Raw genomic sequence first — 18196 nt, 5'->3', positions numbered from 1 at the left:
AGGGGAGGTGTTTGGGTCATTGGAGTGCATCCATCATGAATGGCTTGGTGCTGTCCTCCTGATAGTGAGTGTGCTCTTCATGAGATCTGGTTGTTTAAAAGTATGTAGCCAGGCATGGTAGCTCATCGGTCTTCTCATTAGTTTACAAAAAGACACTTATCATTCAAAGATTCCAAGAGTTTTAGGAGCAGCGTGCCAGGAAATAGGACAAAGATCAAAATATGTATGTATTATACCACAGTAACACAAGAAAAATTACTTTTCCTTCCCTTATGCTTTCCAAATTGTGTGCAAGTTCCTCTCATCTGCAGAGACTACACTTGATCCCTGCTAGCAGGGGAGTCTGGAAAATGCAGTTTTCAGGCTTCCAAGCTCATGGCCCAGGGGAAAGCTTAGAAGAGTGGGGTCATGTTGAGTTCTAGCACAGTCCACTTTGGATACTCAGCATCCATACAAATGCTTTTACCTTGTGGCTTAACTTCTAAACTACAAGAAGAATATCATGCTTCCACTTAATATGATGCACTATAAATCATATAAAGGCACACTGTCTGCATAAAAATAAGAATACTCAAAGTCCAATCAGTATCTATGATTATTTTGGGGTGATTTTCATTTTACTTCAGTCTCAATCCACATGCATGGATATACTATAACATTAAAACTTAATTATAGGCCAGATGTGGTGGCTCACGACTATAATCCCAATGATTTAGGACGCTGAGGTGGGAGGATTGCTTGAGCTCAGGAGTTTGAGACCGGCCTAGGCAACATAGCAAGACCCTGTCTCTACAAAAAAAAATTTTTTTTAATTAGCTGGGCCTGATGGTGTGCACCTGCAGCTCTAGCTACTTGGAAGGCTGAGGTGGGAGGATTGCTTGAGCCCAGGAGGTCAAGGCTTCAGTGACTTATGTTTGTGTCACTGCACTGCAGCCTGAGTGACAGAGTGAGACCTCAAGTGAAAAAAGAAAAAGCTTAATTAGAAGCCAGAAACTTATAATTAAGCATGTGCCTGTAGTACTAGCTGCTTAGGAGACTGAGGCAGAAGGATTGCTTGTGGCCAGAAGTTCAAGGCTCAGTATGCTATGATTGCACCTGTGAATAGCCCCTGTATTCCAGACTGGGCAACATAGCAATATCTCATTTCTTAAATTAAAACATCATGGTCTTCTGCTCTGAATAAAATAAAAAAGAAATGAAAATTTTAAAAATTAAAACAGAAAAAATTATATAAAGTTAACTACCAGTAATACAATAGCACACATTTTGCTAATGGGTATTGGCATAAGAAGCCATTCCCAATTTCATCTCTTGGTCCCTTTTCATGTATTCTGGCGAGGGGAGAAATAATATCATGTATCAATCACAGTTAAAAGTTTATACATCATCTTGTAAGACAGCACCTCAAACCTATGAAGTGTTGTCAACTGGCCAGCATCATAGCTAAGTCGTCCATAGGTAATTTCACTGTTGTTTTTTTTTTTTTCCAGATTGGTTTTTCTGCATGACAGGATATATAGTAGAACCAATGAATCATATGATTATATGAGCCATTGTTTCACTTTTCTTACTGTAGAATGATTTTCTTGGTCAGAAGCAATGTTTTGGTTTTTTTTTTTTTTACTATTATTACTACAAGTCTAGATCTGAGTTATATATCATGACAAGAAATAAGGAATTTGGTAAGTCCACAGATGGTGGTCCTGGCAAAAGCATTATGGACAGAAAAAGCAAATCCAGGCCAGGCATGGTGGCTAATGCCTGCCATCCCAGCACTTTGGAAGCCCAAGGTGGGGCAGATCACTTGAGGTCAGGAATTCGAGACCATCCTGGCCAACATGGAGAAATCCTCTCTCTACTAAAAATACAAAAATTAGCCGGGTGTGGAGGCGCATGCCTGTAATTCCAGCTACTTGGGAGGCTGAGGCAGGAGAGTCGCTTGAGCCCGGGAGGCAAAAGTTGCAGTGAGCTGAGATTGCGCCACTGCATTCCAGCCTGGGCAACAGAGCAAGACGCTGTCTCAGAAAAAGAAAAACAAAAGAAAAAACTAATCCATATTTAAAATAAGTCTCTAGTCCACTGAGAGCAAATTGTCATTCTATCCATGATAGAAAGGTAATGAACCTGCTACCAGGTTGCTTGCTGGTTCTCCCAGGAGATGGTGCCATATTACTTGCTCAGCATTTATATTGGGATCTTGGCGTTTGGCAAATTAAGTGGATTAGCCTTAGTGACTCCCTGAAAAATATATATTCCTGCTATCACGCACCTTGTCCATGAGCCCACTAAGCAGGCAAATGAGTGCTAGAAAGAGGCTAATTGACATGTACAGAAAGCACTGTTCGTTCCATCTGATTATTGAGTGACGCCTCTGGTGCGAATGCCCTGTGGTGAGCAAAAACATGTGAAACAGACTTCTAGGTTCTGATCTAGCATGGAAGAAGCTTGGAAGTTGTCACTGTATCCTGACAACAAGTGAAATGCCAAACAAACTGAAAAATCAACACATTTCCCCAGATCCTTCAGAGGAGAGAGGTCACAGTCCAAACCACTACCCCGAAAATTAGAGATACCTATAGGCAAATACAGACAATCACAACTTACTGGAGCAAAACCTTCATGAGGGCCAGTGCCCAGGTTTGGAAACCTGAACAGTAAATGATGGATTGCTGGAGGCTCAGCGTATCAAGTCTGAGAGAGAAACTCCAGAGGGACCCAGTCATTAGGGGACTTAGACACATTTGTGAGTGTTACCTCCTTTAGCATACCAGGTTCTTATAGTGAATATCTGAGAAAAATCCCCTTTTGCTTCCAGCAGGGGGAGAGAAGGGGAGCATTTGAAACTTCCTAACAAGGTCAGCCCACAGGAGAAACTAACCAGAGCCTAAGCTGCTGGGGTTTTGTCAGAGGCTAACAGACCTAGGGAAATAGAAATATCCAACTCCAGCCAACTCTAGCCATCTTGTCCTGCAAAAAGGGAGGTGGGTGGAGAAAAAAAACAAGCACATGTGAAGTTCGCAGTCCAGAGGCACAAGCTTACTAAAAGACTGTACCTAATCACAGAGCTATAGAATGCCACCCATCCACCCCAACACTTCACCACCACGTCACTAATGACCCATTTAACAGCAGTTTCCTTTACCCAATGCATCATGTTTCGCTATCAAGAAAAAATTACAAGACACACTAAAAGGCAAAAAACACAGTTTGAGCAGACAGAGTAAACATTAGAAGCAGACTCAGATATAGCAGGAATATTGAAATTATCAGACCAGAAATTTTAAATAACTATGATTAATGTGCTGAGGGCTCTAATGAATAAAGCAGACCACATGCAAGAAGAGATGGACAATGCAGCAGAGAGAGGGAAATCCTAAGAAAGAACCACACAGAAATTCTGTTACAGTGTTTTTGATGTTTAAGTCAAGATCAAAAACACTGTAACAGAAATGAATACCTTGATGGGCTTATTAATAGACTGCATACAACTGAGGAAAGAGCCTCTGTCCTTGAGGACATCTTAATAGAAATCTACAAAACTGAAAAGCAAACAAAAAAATGCTAAAACAAACAAACAAAAACAACAGAATATCTAAGATCTGTGGGATAAATGTAAGAGGTATGATAGATATATATGGGAAATAACCAAAGGAGAAGAAATAGAGGAAGGAACAGAAGACATATTTGAAATAATAATCATGATTGAGAATTTCCTGAGATTAACGTCAGACACCAAACCAGAGATTCAGGAAGCTGAGAGACCATCAAGCGGATAAATGCCTGAAAAACTACATCTAGGCATAAAATTTTCAAATGACAGAAAATCAAAGAGAAAAAAAAATCCTGAAAGAGGAAAAAATAAATAGCCTTACCCAGAGAGGAACAAAGATAAGAATTACTTCCGACTTTTCTTCAGAAACCATGCAAGCAAGAGAAGAGTGGAGTGAAATATTTAAAGTGTTGAGGCTGGGCACAGTGGTTCGCACCTGTAATCCCAGCACTTTGAGAAGCCGAGGCAGAAAGGTCACTTGAGACCAGCCTGGGCAACATGGTGAAACCCCATCCCTACCAAAAAAGTTTTTTAATTAGCTGGGTATGGTGGTGCACACCTGTGGTCCCAGCTGAGTGGCCCTAGAGTTTACAATATACAACTAACCCAAGTCCACTTTCAAATAACACTATACCATTTCAGGAGGCTAGGGGAGGAGGATCGCTTGAGCCTGAAGGTCTAGGCGGCAGTGAGTTGTGATCACGCCACTGCATTCCCGTCTAGGGGACAAAGCAAGGATCTGCCTTTAAAAAAAAATGGCCAGGCACAGTGGCTCACACCTGTAATCCCAGCATTTTGGGAGGCTGAGGCAGGAGGATCACTTAAGGCCAGGAGTTCAAGACCAGCCTGAGCAACATAGTGAGACTCCAATCTCTACAAAAAAATGGAAAAAAAAAAAAAAAAACAGCCAGGTGTGGTGGAGCACCACCTGCAATCCCAACTGCTTGGGAGGCTGAGGTGGGAGGATCGCTTGAGCCCAGGAGTTCAAAGCTGCAGTAACCATGATTGCACCACTGCATTCTGGCCTGTGAAATAAATAAATACATAAATAGTAAAGTATTGACAGAAAAAATTATCAACCTAGAATTCTGTACTTTGCAAAATTATCCTTCAAAAGTGAGGGAAGCTGGGCATGGTGGCTCATACCTGTAATCCCAGCACCTTGGGAGGCCGAGGCAGGAGGATCTCTTGAGCCAAGGAGTTCAAGATCAATCTGGGCAACATAGTGATAACCTTATCTCTAATATATATATATAAAAGCTGGATGTGGTGGCATGCATCTCTAATTCCAGCTACTGGGGGTGGGGTGGGGATCTGGGAGTGGGTTAAGGTGGAAGGATTTTTTGAGCCCAGGAGGTTGAGGCTGCAATGAGCTGATACAGTAAGAAAGGAGGGACAATGGAATTATATAAAATGCTCAATTAAAATTACAAAAGGCAGAAAAAGCATGGAAGACAAAAGTAGCAACAAAGAATAATAACAACTAATAGAAAATAGTAATAAATATGGTAGATATAAATCAAATTATATTAATAATCACTTTAGACATCAATGGTTTAAAGGCACCAATTAAAAGAGAATGTCCAAGTTGGTCATGCCACTGCACTTCAGCCAGGGTGACAGAGTGGGACCCTGTCTCAAAAAAAAAAAAAAAAAAAGTAAAGGTGAGGGCCAGGTGTGGTGGCTCTCACCTGTAATCCCAGTACTTTGGGAGGCCAAGATGGGAAGATCGCTCAAGATCAGGAGTTTGAGACCAACCTGGGCAACATAGTAAGACTCTATCTCAACAACAACAACAAAAAATTGTTTCTAAGTGAAAGAGAAATACTTTCTCAGACAAAAAAAATTAAGGGAATCTGTTACCTTGCAAGAAATGTTAAAAGAAGTTCTTTAGAGAGAAGGGAAATAAAATATAGACCAGAAACCAGGATCTACATAAGGAAGGAAAAGCATTGGAGAATAAATAAGTGATGGTAAAGTAAAAAGTTTCATTTTTAAATTTTAGTTGATCTAAGAGGTAAGTTGTTCAGTATAATAGCAACAATGTATTTGATTATGTGTGTCATATATAATTGTGTGTATAAATATGTATACACACACATATGTACACTTAGATATGCTTATGTGTAACTGAATTAATGACAACAATGATATAAGGGACAAGAAGGAAGAATTAGGATTATCTTCTTATTATAAGGTACTCATACTAACTGTGAAGTGGTATAGTGTTATTTGAAAGCAGACTTGGGTTAGTTGTATATTTTAAACTCTAGGGCCACTAGAAAAAATAGAAAGAAGTACAACTGATACCCTAAGAAAGGAGAGACAATGGAATCATATTAAATGCTCAATTAAAATCACAAAAGGCATAAAAAGCATGGAAGACAAAAATAGCAACAAAGAACAACTAATAGAAAACAGTAATAAATATGGTAGATATTAATCCAATTATATTAATAATCACTTTAGACATCAATGATTTAAGTCCACCAATTAAAAGAGAATGTCTAAATTGGTCAAAGTTGAACAAAACCCAACTATATGTTGTCTACAAGAAGCCCACTTTAAATATAAAGACATATGTAAATTAAAAGTAAATGGATGGAGAAGGATGTAACATGCTAACACTAATCAAAAGAAAGTGAGAGTAGCTAAATTAATTTCAGACAGCACATACTTCAGAGCAAGGGAAGTGTATTAGTCTGTTCTCGTGCTGCTATAAAGACATACCTGAGACTGGGTAATCTATAAAGAAAAGAGTTTTAATTGATTCACCATCCTACATGGCTGGGGAGACTTCAGGATACTTACAATTATGGCAGAAGATAAAGGGGAAGCAAGGCACATCTTACATGGCTGGAGGAGGAAGAGAGAGTGAGACGGGAGGTGCTAAACACTTTCAAACAACTGGATCTTGTGACAACTCTATCACCAGACAACACTAGGAGCATGAAGCTAAACCATTAGAAACCACCCCCATGATCCAATCACCTTCCACGAGGCCCTACCTTCAAGACTCGGGATCACAATTCAGCATGAGATTTGGTGGGGGAAACAGAACCAAATCATATGGGGAACTTATCCAGGATAAAGAGGAACATTATTTAATGATTAAAAAGGTCAATTCTCCAAGAAGACAAAAACAATCTTTAATATGTATGTGCCTAACAAAAGAATGTCAAAATATGTGAGGCAAAAATTGATACAACTGCAAGGAGGAGTAGGTGAATTCATTGCAGATTTTAATACCTCTCTATCAGTAATGGACAGATCCAGCAGGCAGAAAATCAGTGAGGACATAGTTGAAATCCACACCACTATAAACCAGCCGGATATAGTGGACATCTATAGACTACTTCATTCAACAACAGCAGATTACACATTCTTCTCAAGCTGTCATGGAATGTTAATCAAGATAGACCACATTCTGGGCCATAAAACACACATTAACAAACATGAAAGAATAGAAATCATGCAATGCATACTCTCAGACCCTGATATGGTTTGGCTTTGTGTCCCCACCCAAATCTCATGTTGATTAGTGATCCCGAGCGTTGGAGGAGGGGTCTTGTGGGAGGTGATTGGATCATTGGAGTGGTTTCTGATGGTTTAGCACCATCCCCCTAGTGCTGCCTCATGATAGAGTTCTCACGAGATCTGGTTGTTTGAAAGTGTGTAACACTTCCCCCTGTGCGCTCTCTCTCTCTCTCTCTCTCTCTCTCTCTCTCTCTCTCTCTCTCTCACTGTCGCTCTCATGCTCTCTCTTCCTCCCTCCCTCCCTCTTTCTCTCTCTCTCTCCCCAACTCCGCTGTGGTAAGACATGTCTTGCTTCCCCTTCACCTTCCGCCATGATTGTAAGTTTCCTGAGGCCTCCCAGTCATACTTCCTGTATAGCTTGTGGAACTGCAAGTCAATTAAATATCTTTTCTTCATAAATTACCCAGTCTCAGGTACTTCCTTATAGTTGTGTGAGAATGGACTAATACAGACCCTAATGGAATTAAACTAGAAATCAGTAACAGAAAGATAGCTGGAAAACTCCCAAATACTTGGAGATTAAAACAACAGACTTGTAAACACAAAAGTCAAAGAAGAAATCACAAGAGAAATTTCAAAATATTTTGAACTAAATGAAAGTGAAAATACAACTTATCAAAATTTGTTGGAAAGTGGTTCTATGAAGGACATTTATAGCATTAAATGTATATATTAGAAGAGAAGAAAGACGGGAAGCATTGTGAGTGTCTGAAAGGAGAAAAACCCCTGAAGGCAGCTTGAAACAAAAAGAGGGATTGTGACTAACAACTCCAGCCCACAAAATCGTCCTGTTTATCTCAGCCAAAGGAGATGCAAAATCAGAGTGGCTGTTCTGCACCACCATGCTGTATGAGGCACAGTCCATGAGTCTTCTGGGCATGAACCCCTAGCTAGCCTTCCCACATAGCCAGGGCATCCCATTTTGGGACACCCCCAACCACAATCCAGGATGGGCAGCACTCCACATGTTTTGGAGAACTGAGGCAAACCTTGGCTTAAGGCACCCATCTAGTCCTGAAAAGGAGGCAGTGACCTAGGGTAAAGGGGATTCAACAGGTGAACTTCAAAGAACCTCTAAGCAAACATACCCTAGAAAGACCAAAAGAAGCCAGTCAGCAAAGACTGGAATAAATGTGAAGACAAAGATGTAAGCCTTCAATGTGAAGACAAAGATGTAAGCCCAAAAGAACAACAGCAAACAGGAAACCATGACCTCCCCAAACAGACAAAGCAAGGAGACAGTGACCAGCCCTAACAAGATGACGATGTGTGAGGTTTTGGATCAAGAATTCAAAATGGCAGTTTTAAGGAAATTCAGTGAATTCCAAGATAACACAGAAAAGAAATTCAGAAATTCATCAGATAAATTCAACAAATATATTGAAATTATTAAAAATCGAACAGAAATCCTAGAACTGTGAGAAATGCAATTGCTGAACTGAAAAATGGACTGAAGGCTGTTGACAGCAGAATGGATAAAGCAGAAGAATCAGTGAGCTCAAGACAGAGTATTTGAAAATACACAGAAGAGAAAAAAAAGATCTAAAATCAATTATCTAAGTTTTGACCTTAGACAATTACAAAAAGAAGAGCAAATTAAATCCAAAGTAAGCAGGAAAAAAATAAAAATTAGAGGAGAAATCAATGAAATTATCTAACATGGTGATGTTTGTGTAAAAAATTTTTTAAAGAAATTAATGAAATTTAAATGGAAACTCAATAGAACAACGAAACTAAAAACCGGTTCTTTGAAAAGATAAATAAAATTGATAGGCCTCTAGCCAGGCTAACCAAAAAAAAAAAAAGAGGGAGAGAGGACATAAATTACAAATTACAAATTATAGAAATGAAAGAAGGAATATTACTACAGATGCCACGAACATTAGAGTAATCATCAATAAATATTATGAACAACTTTATGCCCACAAATGTGATAACCTAAATAAAATGGACCAATTCCTTGACATAGTCTACCAAAATTCACACAAGAAGAAATAGATAATCTGAATCGAACTATATCTATTAAAGAAATTGAATCCATATACTAACCTTCTAAAACAGAAAGCAACAGGCCCAAATGGTTTCACTGGTGATTTCCACCACACATTTAAGAAATAAATTAAATAAATTCTCTATAGTCTCTTTAGGAGATGGAAGCAGAGGGAATACTCCCTAATTAATTCTATGAGGCTGGAATTCCCTTCATACCAAAACCAAAGACATTACAAGAAAAGTATAGACCAGTTTCTCTCACATAGATATAAAAATCCTCAACAAAATATTAGCAAACCAAATCCGACAATGTATACAAAGAATTATGCACCATGATCAAGTGATTTATCTCAGGTATGCAAAACTGCTTCAACATTTGAAAATAAAGTGTATAATTCATTGCATCAACAAGCTAAAAAGGAAAATCACATGATTCTATCTATCGATGCTGTCTTAGTCTGTTTATGTTGCTATAACAAAATACTTGAGGCTGGGTAATTTATAAACAACAGAAATTTATTTCTTACAGTCCTAGAGGCTGGGAAGTCTAAGATCGGGATGCCAGCAGTATTGGTGTCTGATGATGTCTGCTCTCTGCTTCCAAAATGGCACTTTGTTGCTGCACCCTCTGGAGGGGAGGAACTCTGTGTCTTCACACAATGGAAAGGATAAAAGGGTAAGAGGGGGCTCCCTTCAACGGGGAGCCCTTTTAGAAGGATGCTAATTCCATTCATGAGGACAGAGCCCTCATGACTTAATCACCTCCCAAAGGCCGTATCTCTTAATATTGTTGCATTGGGAATTATGTTTCAACAGGAATTTTGGAGGGAACACCATCATTCAAACCGTGGCAAATGCATAAAAAGGATTTGACAAAATCCAACATCCATTCACTATAAATGCTGTCAGTAAACTGGAAATATGGGAAACATCCACATCATATGTCCTCAGGGACATGCAAATTATAACAACAATGAGATACGACTACATACCTATTAGAATGAACCAAAATCCAGAGCACTGACAACACCAAATGCTGGCAAGCATATGAAGCAATATCCTTGCACTCATTTATTGCTGGTGGGAATGCAGAATGGCACTGTCACTTTGGAAGACAGTTTGCTGGTTTTTCACAAAACTAAATGTACTCTCACCATATGATCCAGCAACCATGCTCCTTCGTATTTACCCAAAGGAGTTGAAAAAGTTATGCCTACCCAAACCCTGCATACGGATGTTTATAGCAGCTTTATTCATAACTGCCAAAACTTGGAAGCAAGAAAAATGTCTTGCTTTGGACGCCACTAAAAACTTGTAGCCCTCACTTAATAAATGGGTCGAAGGGACACGCATGGTGGCTCACACCTGTTATTCTAGGACTTTAGGAGGCTGAGGTGGAAGGATTGCTTGAGGCCAGAAGTTCGAGACCAGCCTGAGCAACATAGTAAGACCCTGTCTCTCCAATTTTTTTTTTCTAATTAGCTGGGTGGTACATGCCTGTAGTCCTAGCTACTTGGGAGGCTGAGGCGGGAGGATCACTCGAGCCTAGGAATTTGAAGCTGCACTGAGCTGTGATTATACCACTGCATCCCCGCATGGGCAACAGAACAAGACCCAAGCTCTAAAAAATAATAATGCCAGCAAGGAATGGTTTGTTAATTTTAGAAAGGCATTTGAGAGTAAGATTCTGTCTCTTAAAAAATTAAATTAAATTAAATGAGTTGAAGGAACAAATGTGGTGTATGTTGATTCCAGAATCTAAAGAGGCAACTCCAAGCACTTGGCCTTTTCTTCCATCAATAGCCCTCACTCCTCAGGTTGAAAGCCAGTATGGAGAGTCTGCTATTCCAGATTATTCTGACTATACATTCAAGAATTAGGGAAATAGCCACTGAGGAGATTCAGAAACATACACGTAGCCATTGAATCACTGCAAACGTGTCCTAAGATACACTGTGATTAACTCCATTTTTCACCTCATTTCCTTAAGGTCCACACTCTGAATTGTGAAATTAAATGGTGTTTTGGATTTCAAGGTATTAGTGTTGACTTGGAATCACTGTACTGCAGTTCCCCAAAAGTCTATATAATTCTCTCTCTCCAATGCCCAGTCACTTTGATAAGAGACTACAGGTCCTCTTTGGGGAATGTTCGGGAGAAGATCACATACTTGTGTCAGTATCACAGGGTTTTTCCTGAAGAAAACCTAGCACTCCCATCATTCTAAGGACTCTGCGTCTGTGGGCTGACCCAGGCCTACGGATTGAACAACAGGAGGCCATTACTTTCCATTCTTGTCATTTAAGTTGGGCCCCTGTTCACCAGACCTAGGGAGTTCTATTTATTTATTTATTTACTTACTTCTTTGTTTGAAAATACATTTCAAGTAAGACTTTAATTGGCTGCCTGTATATTTTAGTCCTACAGTCATTGTCATCAATTAACTATGACAAGATAGCTATAGGTCAAACCCTTTGATTGTATCTCTGGCCCAATTTCCTACTAACATTAATAATACTTACCTTGTATCTGGAAGTTAAGCACTGCTGCTTGACCTCTGACACTGTGTAGTACCATCATCCCCATTGAAATCAGGGAGCCATTTCGATGTTAGCACCTCCACTATTATCCTCAATAGGTTAGAATTATATAGCATTTCAAGTAATTTGGTGCTTTCTTACCAGTGTTATTTGGTAAAGCCTTGGTGAGGGGAGTATCTTTTGGATTCCCATGGTTATGAAGAGTAACTTTAAACCCACTCCAAATTTCCCATCTGCTTACACTTTTGGATTCCTTTCTCTCCCTTATGCCAAAGAAATTTGGCAGCTTGATATCATTTAATATAAGTCACTTTTGTGTCCAAGTTTCAGTCAATCAAGAGAGCAAACAAAGTCACTATTTTTTGTAGAAAGGGTCTCACTCTGTCGCCCAGGCCGGAGTGCAGTAGTGCCATCATGGCTCACTGCAGCCTCAACTGCCTGGACTTAAGTGATCCTCTTGCCTCAGCCTCCCAAGTAGCTGGGACTACAGGCACGTGCAACCATGCCTGGCTATTTTTTTTATTATTATTATTGCATGTAGAGACAGAGTTTCAATATGTTGCCCAGGCTGGTCTTGAACTCCTGGGCTCAAGTGATCCACCTGCCTTGGCCTCCCAAAATGCTGGAATTACAAGCATGAGCTACTGCATCTGGCCCAAGGTCACTCTTAGATGTTCAAATTAACACATTAAATCCTGAATGTCCAAGAAGTGCATTCATATTAATAAATTCAGCCTATTTAACATTACAGTTGACTATGAACAACATGGGTTTCAACTGTGTTGGTTCACTTGCATGCAGATTCTTTTGGAAATTTTTCTGAAGATTTGCCAGAATTTGAAAAAACTTGCAGATGAACCATATAGCTTAGAAACATTGAAAAAGTTAGACACGTCGTGAAAGCATATATGTAGATACTATCTATTTTATCTTTACTACCATAAAGTATACATAACTCTATTATAAAGTTAATATTTATGAAAACACACAAACACTTATAGACCATACATAGCATCATTTGCAGTTGAGAGAAAGGTAAATAAATGTAAAGACACAGTATTAAATCATAACTGCATAAAATTAACTGTAGTACACACTGTACTGCTGTAATAATTTCATAGCCCCTGCCTTTTGGTATTGCAGTAAGTTTATTTATTTATTTATTTTGAGACAGATTTTCACTCTGTTGCCAAGCCGGAGTGCATTGGTGCACTCTCGGCTCACTGCAACCTCCACCTCCCGGGTTCAAATGATTCTCCCATTTCAGACTCCCTAGTAGCTGTGATTACAGGCATCCGCCCATCACACCTGGCTAATTTTTGTATTTTTAGTAGAGGTGAGGTTTCACCATGTTGGTCAGGCTGGTCTCGAACTCCTGACCTCAAGTGATCCACCTGCCTTGGCCTGCAGTGAGTTCACATGTTGCAAGTATCCTCTTAAAATGCCATGTGGCACCATTCTTCTTTGCATGAGCAGTCTCCTCTCGCCAGTAAATTTTGTGTTGAATTAAAAAGAGATCTCTCATGGGTCTCAAGTATTTTTCACTGTGTGTAGTGCAATACCATAAACCTTAAATTACAGCATGGAACTCATACAAAGTAGCCACTAGTGATGTCGGAAATGCTGCCAAGAAACAAAGAAAAATTATGACATTACAATAAAAAGCTGAATTGCTTAATAAGTACCATAGATGAGATCTGCAACTGTGGTTGCTCGACATTTCAAGATAAATGAATCCAACATGAGGACCATTATAAAAAAAGAAAAGCAAATTCATGAAGCTGTTGCTGTAGCTATGCTAGCAGGCATAAAAACCATGCATTTGTTGTGAAACACCTTTTTATCCATATTGAAAATGCAGCTTTTATGTTGGTGCAGGATTACTATAAGAAAGACATATCTGTAGATTCTAATATGACTCAAGAAAAAGAGAAGTCATTATATGACAATTTAAACCAAAAGGAAAGTGAAGAATTTAAAGTTAGAGAATTTAAAGCTAGCAAAGTAGCAGCTACTAGGGAAGCTGAGGTGGAAGGATCTCTTGAGACCAGGAGTTTGAGGCTATAGTGAGATATGATTGCACCTTTGTACTCTGGCCTGGGCAACAGAGAAAGACCCAATCTCTAAAAAATAATAATGCCAGCAAAAGATGGTTTGTTAATTTTAGGAAGAGGTTTCTCTTTAAAAAGGACGGTTTGTTAATTTTAGGAAGAGGTTTAGCTTTAAAAATGTCAAGAAAACAGGCGATGCAGTTTCTGCTGACTGAGAGACAGCAGGTGAGTTCCCAGATGCCATTAAGAAAATAATTGTGACCAGGCACAGGGGCTCACTCCTGTAATCCCAACATTTTGGAAGGCTGAGGCAGGAGAATTACTTGAGGCCAGGAGTTCAAGATCGGCCTGAGCAACATAGCAAGAACTTGTCTCTAAGAAAAAAAAAAAAAAGAAAGGAAGAAAATCATTGAGGAAATAGGATATCTGCTGAACAGATTTTGAATGCAGGTGAAAGTGCCCTATTCTGGGAAGAAAAAAAAAGTCACAAAGGACATTTATTAGTAAGGAAAATAAGTGAGCACGGATTTAAGGCAGGAAGGGAAAGGCTGACTCAACTGTTTTGTGCAGATGCAGTCGAGTTTATTGTCAGAACTGCCCTTATCTATGAAGCTTCTGATCCCCAAGCCTTGAAGGGAAAAGGTAAACAACAGCTGTCAGTCATTTGGTTGTATAAAAAGAAGGTCTGGACAACAAGAACTTGTTTTCTAGATTGATTCCATCTAAGCTTTCTGCCTGAAGTCAAGAAGTACCTTGGTAACAAGGGACTTCCTTTTAAGGTTCTTTTGATGTCAGACAAATGCCCCTGGCCACCCAGAACCACATGAGTTCAACACCAAAGATGTTAAAGCGGTCTACTTGCCCCCAAACACCATATCTGTAATTCAGCCTCTAGACCGGGGTCATAAGGCCCTTTAAGGCTCATTACCATGTCTGTAATTCAGCCCCAAACACCATGTCTATAATTCAGCCTCTGGACCGGGGTCATAAGGCCCTTTAAGGCTCATTACACAGGGTACTCTATGGAAAGGATTGTCAACTATGGAAGAGAACCCTGATAGAGAAGTCTGGAAGGATTGCACCATTGAAGATGCCATCACTGTTTTTGTTTGTTTTTATTTTTGTCATTTTTAGTTTATTTGTGTGGCAAGTGACAGGCATGAAGATGCCATCATTGTTATAGAAAAAGCCGTGAAAACCATCAAACCCAAAACAACAAATTCCTGCTGGAGAGTACTGTGTCCTGATGTGGGCATGACTTCACAGTATTTACAACAGAGCCTATCAGGGAAATCATGAAAAAGACTGTGGATATGGTTTTAAAAAAAAAAAAAAAAAGGTGGGGAGTACAAGGTTTCAATATATGAATCTTGGAGAAATTTAACAGCAAATAGACACCACACCCAAAGGAGGAATTACAATAAGACAACTTGATGGAGATAAGCACTGCCACACGATGAGGAAGAAAACAGAAAAAGCAGTATTAGAAAACAAATTGACCTTAGACAATCTGGCAGAAGGATTCCAAATATTCAAGATTGCTTTTGACTTATTTTACAATATGGACCTTTCTATATGATACAGGCACTGAAACTAACACAAACAGTGAAAGAAGGATTGGTACCATATAGAAATATTTTTAGGGAAATGAAAAAGCCAAAAAGCCGAATTACAGTGTATTTCTGTAAAGTCATACTGAGTGTGCCTGCCTCTCCTGCCTTCCCTGCCACCTTCTCCACCTCTTCCAGCTCTGCCACCCCTGAGATAACAAGATCAATTCCTCCTCTTCTCCTCCTCCTCAGCCTACTCAACATGAAGACAATGAGGATGAAAAACTTTGTGATGATCTACTTCTACTTAATGAATAGTAAATATATTTTCTCTACCTTATGATTTTCTTAATAAAATTTTATTTTCTCTGGCTTATTTTATTGCAAGAGTATGATACATGATACACATACAAAATATGTGTTAACTGCTTACGTTGTTGATAAGACTTCTAGTTAACAGTAGGCTATTAGTAATTTGGTGGGGAGTCAAAAAAATCATAATTCAGATTTTCAATTATGTGTGGGGGGTCAGTGCCCCTAACTCTCATGTTGTTCAAGGGTTAGGGGCACTGACTAGTGTAACTCCCTACAAATACATTCCTGCATATACTCCTAGAGTTTCTGCTAATTTAAGTTGGCAAAATCTTGCCATTCTTTCAATATGGCAGTCCCCAAGTCAGTCCCTACACTTAACCCCAACTCACCATGGCGTGCTGGGATCCAGCTGTAGTTACAGGATTAGAGACAATGAGAAGTGGTGGTGGTATAGAGGTGGGCCTCGAGGACAATAGGCATCCCCTTACAAGGTAAGTGCCTTGGGTGAAATCATTACAGAATCTTCAAACTTAATCTCCTTAGGAGAGGAGGGCCTACTTGTGCTGGCAAGAGAGGCACTGTGGAATTTGGAGGTCCTGGGGGTTCAATGTCATTAGAGTCCTCTCAGATGTCTTCATTCTCAATTCTCAGGTTTCCACACATTCCCACGGCCCTGTTTCTCACATAAGAGACCTGGCAAGCCTGTGAAATCAGTTAGTACTGTAATTCTGCAATCCACTTGATATTTGGGATTTGGTTTTTGGATATATTGGTCTTCTGACTACAAGAGAGAAGTTATTTTAGGATACTCATAGAAGGTCTGTGGTTCTCAGACGATGCCTTGTTCCGGTAATTAAATCCCCAAGTTGGACATTTTCTTCTAAGCTCAGTAACATGGTCAGATGTGGCTAGCCCACCTCACGATCCTTGTAGTCCTCAATTCCATCATAACATTTTTCATACCACTCATGTGGTCTTCCAAAGTACTTCATTACCAGCAACTATAAGTGATAATCAATTCTTTTGCCATGGATTCTTTTGCTAGAACTCGTGACAAGATTATATCACCTTCAAAGCTAGCCAGGTCAGATAACCAATCCAAAATTCCTAACTTTGAGTTTCTCATCACTGTAGTGACTTCTAGAACCAAATACTTTATCAGAGTTAATCAATTCAAGAGAACAGCTTTCACTTTATATACTTTAAGCTGGGAGATGTTTTTGTTTTTTTGTTTTGTTTTGTTTTGAGACAGGGTCTGGCTCTGTCACCCAGGCTGGAGTGTGGTGGCGTGATCTCAGCTCACTGCAACATCTGCCTCCTAGGCTCAAGCCATCCTCCTATTTCCGCCTCCCAAGTAGCTGGGACTACAGGCACACACCACCACACCTTGCACATTTTTATATTTTTTTGTAGACATGGAGTTTTACCATACTGCCCGGCCTGGTCTCAAACTCCTGAGCTCAAGTGATATGCCTGCCTCAGCCTCCCAAAATACAGGGATTATGGGTGTGAGCCACTACACCCAGCCTTGGAAGATTTTTAATAAAGGGAATTAGATGCTTACAAAATTATTGGGAAGGCTGGGGAAGCAAAAGGCAAGGGAAATAGTTGCTGACTTTCAGAAAATCTGGAAGTACAGGAATCCCATGAAGCTACTATGATCTCAGAAGCTGGAGTGACTATAAGCTTTTTTTTTTTTTTTTTTTTTTTTTTTTTAACCAGAAAGACTTTTCATTTCTTCAACATCATACCTTTGTCAGGTCAGAGTTCTCATTATTTTCCAATGTTTTTCAGGATGTCAAAAGCAACCAAGAATTGTCAGAGAAGCTGTCTAAGCTACAGCAAGAGAAGGAAGCTCTACGTGAAGAATATTTGCGATTATTGAAGCTGCTTAATGTCCATGTGAGGTAAACAAAGACAAGTTCTCTTTGGAAGAAAACTATGTAGAGTAGTTATTTCTTGCTGAGCCAGCTCTAGGGCTAAATAGTGCGCTGCTCACTGAAGCAGCCTTTCAAGAGGGCCATAATAAAATTCCTGTTTCCAAAAGTGCTATCCATAGGGCTTTTCCTAGGGATGTGGGGCCTAATTTCTTCTCAAGAGAGGGAAGGAGAAGGGAATTACCATTCATTGAGCTTTGATGATACTGAACTTATTTTTCCCCAAATACACCCTTCTCACTTGCGTTCACACTTTTTTTCACCTCACACACTTTCCTCAGCCTGAACCACCCTCTCCTCATTTAAAGAGCTTTTTTTTATTTTAGAGAATTGACACAGAATATTAGTAATATGTATCTCATATAGGTGTCATATATAATGATATATCTGTGACATATATGATACTTAAATACTCTCTCTTTCTATACATACATACGTATATACATATATGTATATCAGTCTAATACCATTGTCCAAAGGTAAAATGACATTTGGCTTTTAGGCAGTTAATTTTTTTTTCATTTTACATATAATGAAACAACACTGCAAAAAAAAATTCTTTTTTCAGATAGTATCTCACTCTGTCACCCAGGCTGGAGTGTAGTGGCACAATCACAACTCACTGTCCCCTCAACCTCCTGGGCTCAAGTGATCCTCCCACCTCAGTCTCCTGAGTAGATGGGACTGCAGTCACGTGCAGCCACACCCAGCTCACTTTTTAATT

The 18196-nt window shown here is 39.5% G+C and overlaps 1 protein-coding gene across 7 annotated transcripts in view; it reads left to right on the top strand.

The window, feature by feature from the left end:
* Nucleotides 1-18196, top strand: part of CCDC30 (coiled-coil domain containing 30) — a 190211-nt gene that overhangs the window by 126768 nt on the left and 45247 nt on the right. For all 7 annotated transcript variants that reach the window (XM_037997921.2, XM_037997911.2, XM_073007408.1 and 4 more), the window contains one exon: nucleotides 17330-17442. In XM_037997921.2, the coding sequence (XP_037853849.2) occupies nucleotides 17330-17442 (113 nt within the window). The remainder of the gene's footprint in view (nucleotides 1-17329; nucleotides 17443-18196) is intronic.

Source organism: Chlorocebus sabaeus, chromosome 20 (assembly GCF_047675955.1).
Source record: "Chlorocebus sabaeus isolate Y175 chromosome 20, mChlSab1.0.hap1, whole genome shotgun sequence".
In the NCBI taxonomy this organism is placed as follows: domain Eukaryota; kingdom Metazoa; phylum Chordata; class Mammalia; order Primates; family Cercopithecidae; genus Chlorocebus; species Chlorocebus sabaeus.
Note: the sequence above shows the minus strand (reverse complement) of the source record. Positions and strands in the feature narration are given on the sequence as shown.